Source organism: Oxyura jamaicensis, chromosome 22, assembly GCF_011077185.1.
Source record: "Oxyura jamaicensis isolate SHBP4307 breed ruddy duck chromosome 22, BPBGC_Ojam_1.0, whole genome shotgun sequence".
NCBI classification, from domain to species: domain Eukaryota; kingdom Metazoa; phylum Chordata; class Aves; order Anseriformes; family Anatidae; genus Oxyura; species Oxyura jamaicensis.
This window is the reverse complement of record NC_048914.1, coordinates 39,759-47,036: the sequence shown is the minus strand read 5'-3', so window position 1 is coordinate 47,036 and position 7,278 is coordinate 39,759. Positions and strand designations below refer to the sequence as shown.

At 51.5% G+C, this 7,278-nt stretch overlaps 1 protein-coding gene across 1 annotated transcript in view; it reads left to right on the top strand.

The window, feature by feature from the left end:
• LOC118177458 (dynactin subunit 2-like) overlaps positions 1-6,438 on the top strand; it is a 7,231-nt gene extending 793 nt beyond the window's left edge. The window contains exons 2-10 of the mRNA XM_035345168.1: positions 3,963-4,031; positions 4,621-4,770; positions 4,842-4,907; positions 4,993-5,031; positions 5,137-5,214; positions 5,762-5,833; positions 5,951-6,053; positions 6,150-6,241; positions 6,352-6,438. Of these exons, the coding sequence (XP_035201059.1) occupies positions 3,963-4,031; positions 4,621-4,770; positions 4,842-4,907; positions 4,993-5,031; positions 5,137-5,214; positions 5,762-5,833; positions 5,951-6,053; positions 6,150-6,241; positions 6,352-6,438 (756 nt within the window). The remainder of the gene's footprint in view (positions 1-3,962; positions 4,032-4,620; positions 4,771-4,841; positions 4,908-4,992; positions 5,032-5,136; positions 5,215-5,761; positions 5,834-5,950; positions 6,054-6,149; positions 6,242-6,351) is intronic.
• The last annotated feature ends 840 nt before the right edge of the window (positions 6,439-7,278 follow it).

The window sequence follows — 7,278 nt, the reverse complement described above, 5'->3', positions numbered from 1 at the left end:
TTTTTTTTTTTTTTTTTTTTTTTTTTTTTGTCTCCACCTGGACGCACTTCTAAATTGATTCATCCAGCCGCCATGTGCACTTGATGATTCAATACCCCCATTAGCATAGATTTGATACAAGATAATAGTAAACAAAACATAATAGTTACAATGATTAGTGTCAATGAAGATTGCAATAAAGAAGCAAGACATCCTGATAGTGGGAATTCTGATCTATGCAAAAGTTTGTTCAACCATCCTCCTTCCACACTTTTTCTAAGGGTCTCTTTTCACTTTTGCCACATGCCTCATCTGTATAGTTTGTTCATTAGGGTCTTGTGTTACATTTGGTATATGGATACAGCAAGTATTGTTGGCCAAATTCAAGTACCACACGTTCCATTTTCATGCAACAATAACAAATCTAACACCAGTTTATTCTGTAGTTGCATGTTTGATGTGGCCTGTAGTTGCAAATTTAATTCTTCCAACCCAACAGGAGCTGCACCTAACAGGTGCTTCATTCCTGACCTCCCACAGGTAAGTCTGTAGTCCATGTTCCATCACTATTAACACACAGAGTGTGTCCCATAGAGGTATAGCGAGTTCTGAACAAATTAGATCATTGTTAGTCAAATGAGACCAAGTGTCATTAATTGAGGTGGTATAGCTACAACACATACAACCTATTCGGAAGACTTGAGCTACCAGTATCAGATACTTAGCCCAGTATCTGAATTTCAGCCTCTCAAATGCTGCAATTATAAACTTTAGTACAATTCCAGCTTCAATATTTTGGGCTATCTGAATGAGAAATATTAAAATTTGCATATTGGATCCTGATCTGTCTGGGATTGTCCAGTAATCCAGTGGTCTCATCACAATTAATACACCAGTCAGCAGTCTGCATGTAATACCAGTCACCATGCTATGGTGCTCCCCACACCCTAGGAATATGCATTCGCCATGGTACGGTGTTTCCCCAGAAAGACAATAAACTGTCACAGTGGTTTCACTACCAACCTTAAACTTTAGTGGTGGCTTAGTGATACTGCAATTATCTATGGTTTCATTTTTCTTGAGTCCACTGTAGGACACACTTCCCTTCCTCAGTGTGCCATGTTAGATTGGTACAATTCTGCATTTTCCATATGGCCTCACAAGTTTGGGTCAGTCCCATGGTCAATATTCCCCAAGTTATTGGTGAACTGGAAGACTTGGGGAAGGAGTAGGTTCCCCCGGTGTTATTAACATCACATAAGGTTGGAGGCCTAGGGAACTTTTATGTAGAGCAGCTACACTCCACCCTGGAAGCTTCTTCAATACAGTACCTTTTCTTTAAAATGTGAATATCAGTTTAATTTCCAAGTTACTTCAGGCAATTATTCCACATAATCCACCCTGTGACTATAGCCACTCAAGCTTCGTGACATTTGGAATGTATCGGGTGTATGACGTGCTCTTTGGATGAGGATTATTGAGTACACGTACATCTTGTAGGGATACTAAACATTTCATCAAAATCCAAAGTTTAACATACAAAGTCACTGTTAGTATAAAACGTAATGCTATGAGTATTAATAAAACAGTAGCAGGGTGAAGCACCTTGTTGAAGAAGATTCCTGTGAAGTATAAAGGCAATAATTTATCACTTTCTGCATAATAGGTAAAGTTGACTAATTGCCACCATGCTTGAAACTCCTTTTCAAATTCTGAAGCATTATCCCAAATCAATTTTTGAATTCCAGGGAGTAAGGTTCCTCCTTCTCCTTCTCTAATAATAGCTGCTGCTACAGACTGTATCCATAACTGTGCTTAGATGCAGCTCAAGGCAAGGGAAGTATCACCTTGAGTTTTTCCAGGGGCACTTACAATTAATTGACGATCATTTTCTGCAGTTTGTTCCCAATGGGGTAAAATGTCAGATAGAAGTCATTGACTTGCTCCTAAGGCCTATAACGATGATCTTATTGGTCCTTGCAATTTCCTTAGGCTGTCTGTAGTAGCAGTTATTCTACTCATTAGGACGTCGGCATCAATGCTATTTAATATACCCAAGCCTGTTCCCAATAACCCAGTGGCAGCTTATGGCATGTGTTGAGTTTGTTTCAGTGAATGTCCATGTAACCATGCTAACCAGCTGGTGTGGGCAGTTCTCAAAAAGGTGGTACATTTTGAGTTGTTTTCTGAGATATTAATGTGCAATGCTAGCTCTACTGTTTTTAGAGACCAGCTAGGGTTAAAGAGAACCCATTGTTGTCCCATTTTTTTAATTATGTAAGGACATGTGTTGAAGATGGAAGGAGTTAGACTAATGGGAGGCCGAGTTGGTATACTTTCAAATATTTGTGGGGGAAGAGTCTTCTTATCCTTTGCAATCAATGCATATCACTCTATCAATCATAAATTCAAATAGCAATGCAGTGCCTTTGTAACCCCAAAGACAGTACACAATTAAGGGTTTGGTGAAAGTAGACCCTTAATTGTGTGAGCAATCAGAATTTGGCCCTGGGGCCATGCCCTCCAGTTCCCCCACCGCCCCAAGGCACAGGGAGACCTGGCAACTGACAGGGAGAGGTACAGGAAAATGACCCCTCCCCCCCCCACCACCTTCCCCCACCACATCCTGGCACAAATGTCTGGCCTAGCTACCCCACTGCCTGACGCCACTGGCCTGCCCAGAAGCAGCCCCCTGTGTCTCCTCACGTCCCCCTACTCCTCCCAGCATGCCCTAAAGCACAGAACCTTCCAGAGTGGCTCCACCCAGCCACCCCTGCCCTGGCTCAGCTCTGCCTCGTGCCAGCCCTGACTGTGAGTGGCTGCTGGACCCTTCCGACACCAGCCTGGAGCTGGTCCTGTTGGTGCCTCCTGCACTACCCCAGATCCGGACCCCTCAGCAACCCCCCAGCCATGGCCACACCCAAGTTTGCTGACCTGCCTGGCATCGTGCGTGCGGGGCTGGGCCTTGGGGTGTTCAGAGGGGGTCAGGGGAGAGAGAACGTGGGGTCTGTGGGGAGATTGGGGATGCCAGGGTCAGAGGGGGGAGCTGGGGGATGAGCTGCCTGGGAGGATCCGAGGCAGCTGGGCAGTAAGTGGGGTGTTTGGGGAGAGAGAGGGGAGTAGTCGAGGCTGTCTGAGTCGGGGCACTGGGACTTGCAGGGGGGTCAGGGCAGCTGCAGGTGTGGGGGTGCCTGTTGGGCACCAGGGCATGGGGGGATTTTGGGGCCACGGGGGCAGGAGGTGAGGGCTTGGGGACATCGGAGGTGTCCATAAGAACTGAGGAGTCCGTGGGGAGATGGGGTGTGAGGGGCCAGGGAACTGCCAGGCTGTGTGAGGGCAGAGGCACCATCCAAAGTTGTTTGGGGGTGTTTGATGACAAAAATTGATAGACAGCTGAAACTGTGCCCCAGGCGTGGAATGAACCAGAGGTTTATGAGACCAGCAACACACCTGAGGGTCACCAGACTGAGTTGGAGGCGGTAAGGCTTTGCCAGGGCTGTGCCACGGGGCAGAGACGAGTGAGGGCAGCAATCTGGGAGCACAACCAACAGGCTCCCCAAGAAGAGAAACCCCCATACCCCCCTGTGTGCCCCCCCATTTTTACTCACATGTACCCCCCCATGTGCAGCCCCATGTCCCCCACCCTGATCTGCACCCATCATATTCCCCCCCAATTTTCCCCCCTGACTGTACACCCCAGGGCACTGGGACTTGCAGGGGGGTTGGGGTGGCTGCGGGTGTGGGGGTGCCTGTCAGGCACGCGGGCATGGGGGGGTGTTGGGAGCATGGGGGCAGGAAGTAGGGGTTTGGGGACATCAGGGGTGTCCATAAGAGCTGAGGAGTCCCTGGGGAGTTGTGGCATGTTAAGCCAGGGAAATGCCAGGGTGTGTGTGGGGAGAGGCACTATGCAAAGGTGTTGGGGGCAGTTTGGGAGTATTTGATGAGAAATAGACATTGAATAGCTGAGCTTGTTTGTGCCCCAGGCCTGGAATGAACCAGAGGTCTATGAGACCAGTGACATGCCCAAGGGTGACCAGGCTGAGTTGGAGGTGGTAAGGCTTTGCCAGGGCTGTGCCACAGGGCAGGGTCAAGCAGGGGTGCTGGTGCCCCCATCCCACAGGTGTCTGGCTCAGCAGGAGCATCACCAGGACAGGGAAGTTGCTCCTGTCCCTGCATATGTCTCCTCAGTGCCACATCCCCTCATGGCGCCATGCCCCAGGGAAGCATGCCCACCACCCATTTGTCAGCCTGCCATTGCTGTGGGGAAGTAAGGAGCGAGAGTAGGGCACAGCACCATGCCCATGCTGGGTGGGCATCCTTCTCCCCATTCTTGGGGTCTGCAAGAACTGGTCACCATCCCCAGGATCCTTGTCCTGCATAGCACTGCAAGGGCAGCAGAAGCGGGAAGATCTGGCCAGCCCCCTCCGTCACCTTGGCTTCTCTGGGGGATTGGCTTCCCACACACAGCCTTCATGGGGTCTGGTTGCTGTGCCCATCCCTGTGCGCCTGTTGCTGGCCAAATGTGTGTGATCCTAGGATACTGTGGCTGCAGCTTGGCAAGTGGGGGGCAGCAGAGGGAGGATGCCAGAATCCCCGTGGGGCAGTGCCAAGAAACTGTGCCCCCCTTTTCCCCTCACCCAGCTGCCTGCAGCAGCAGCTGAAGACTTGGCAAAATGCAGGAAAGAAGCACCAGTGAAGAGCTCTGCCAACGCCCTGACATCCATTGGAGACACGGTCACGTTTGAGGTGTACTGGAGGCCAGGGAAAGACCAATTTGCCCTGGATGCCAAGGTGAGTGTGGGCAGGTAGAGAGCACTGTGCCCAAAACATGCTGTCTTGTTTTCTCACCCCTCATTTTTCAGATAGTGGAGCTGGAGAAGCGGCTGGCACAGCTGGAAGCCACAGTGCAGTGCAAGCCCATCAGCCAGGTAAGGAAACAGGCACTCCTGCCCTGCCACTCTCTTCCCAACTCCCCATTCCTCCCCACTGATGCCCCACTTTTCTCCACACCAGAATCTGCTCCTGGTTGAGCCGATGGGTTCCAGCCTCCTGGTGAGTTAGAAGCAGAGTGGGGGGCATTTCATTCATGCCCTTCCCAAGGCACTTGGCAGCCCAGGGCACTAGCCTGCCCCCCACCATCCTGCTTTCCATCCCCAGGAGACTGTGCAGATCCTGCAGACCAAAGTGAACATTTTCGATGAGCTCATGCTGGACCAAATAGAGGCCCGGCTGAAGGTGGGCTGGGATGGAGGGGAAGACGTGGGGAAGGAGGGAGGGAGAGAGGGAGAGGGGGGAAGGAAGGAAGGGAGGGAGGGAGGGAGGGAAGGAAGGAAGGAGGGAGGGAGGGAGGGAAGGAAGGAGGGAAGGAGGGAAGGAAGGAAGGAGGGAGGGAGGGAGGAAGGAAGGAAGGAAGGAAGGAGGAAAGGAAGGAGGGAGGGAGGGAGGAAGGAGGGAAGGAGGGAAGGAGGGAAGGAAGGAAGGAAGGGAGGGAGGGAGGAAGGGAGGGAGGGAGGGAGGGAGGGAGGGAGGGAGGAAGGGAGGGAGGGAGGAAGGGAGGGAGTAAAGGAGGGAGGAAGGAAGGAAGGAAGGAAGGAAGGAAGGAAGGAAGGAAGGAAGAGAGAGTGTGAGCCCTATGGCCCCCAACCAGCACTGTGTACACTGGCTCCACTGGTGGGTGGCACAGGGTCATAGGACAGCCACAGGTCTGCATGGGCAACAACCATGAAATTGTGGGTGGACAGCGCTGGATTTGGGTTCTCACATCTCAGAGTTTATTTCCCAGAGCATCCTGGGGAAGGTGAAGGAGATTGCCGAACATGAAGTAACGGTGCAATGCGCCAACAGCCAGAGCACGGTAAGAGCAAATAGGGTGGACCCTCCAAGCAACCCAGCAGGGGTGAGGAGGTTATTTGAAGCCATCCTGCAAATTGTGCTTACACCCACCTTCCTTGCTTTCCACCCCTTGTCCCAGATCCACCAGACATATGAGTTAATGCAGCACTGGGATCCCATAGCCAGCAGCCTGCCCGATGTGGTGCAGTATCTGCTGACCCTCAGGGACCTGCACGAGGAAGGTGAGGGGCTGGAGGGGATGCTGGGGACAGCAGCGTGGCATGACAGAGGAATTTGATGGAGGCTACTGCTACTGATGAGCTTTTGTCTCCCTCCAGCCACACAGGTTGGCCAGGTCCTTGAGGACATGGAAGCCATGCAGAAGGAGATAGCTGATGCTCTCCAGGTCAACACTTTTCTGCTGGAGGTGGTGAGTCCCACCAGCATCTGCTGGACCTGGACCTGGGCCTGGATGTGGGAAGGAATCCCGATATTATCCCCCCTTCCCTGCTCACCCCCTTCCCCGCTCAACCCCTGCAGGTCCAGAAGACAATGAAAGAATTCTTGGCCTTTGTAGAGGAAAACATTGCTGAGATAGAAGCTAGCATCCGGAAGCTGCAGAAGTGACAGCACGCCAGAGCCCCCCTGAGCATTCCTGCCCCCTGGATTCCTTGGGATCCTTCCCACCCAAAGAGGCTCCTTCTCTGTGTCCTCCCCTCCTTCTCCCCCCCTCCAAAAAAACACAAACTTTTCTGACTCAAGGCATGTTGGTGTTGACATTTCTTTAGGGTTGTGGGAGGTGAGCAGGGCCTAGTTGTGGGGTTTAAAATGTATCTTTGAATTGTAGGTGCATACAACACCCTCCCCAACAAGCATCCCCACTGCAGCCCAAGCACTGCCCGTGACAGCCTTCTGGTTGTATTCAATCCAGTGGCTCTGCCAGAAGGCTGCAGCTCCCAGGAGCATTGTCTCCACTTGGTGACTTTTATTGGGTTTACATGGCAAGGTTTTGGTAGTGGGGGGCTGCAGGGGTGGCCTCTGTGAGGAGTCTGGAAGCTGCCCCATGTTAGATATGAGCCAGTTTCAGCCGGGACATGCTGGGAAGGGACAGAGCCAAGACAGCTGACCCTGGCTGACCAGGGAGATATTCCACACTACACAGCATCATGCTCAGCAATAAAAGCTGGGGTAAAGAGGAAGGAAGGGGGGTTTATCTTCGCAAAAACTGTTTTGCGTGATGTGCCCTGCTTTCCTGGAAGTGGCTGAACATCTGCCTGTCAATGGGAAGTAGCAAATGAATTCCTTGGTTTGCTTTGCTTATGTGTGTGTTTTTTGCTTTACCTAGCAAACTGTCTTTATCTCAGCCCTCGAGTTCTTGCACTGATTCTCTTCCTTCTCCAACCTGGGGAGAATGAGCGAGTGGCCGTGTGGTACTTAGCTGCCAGCTGGGGCTAAACTACAACAGTT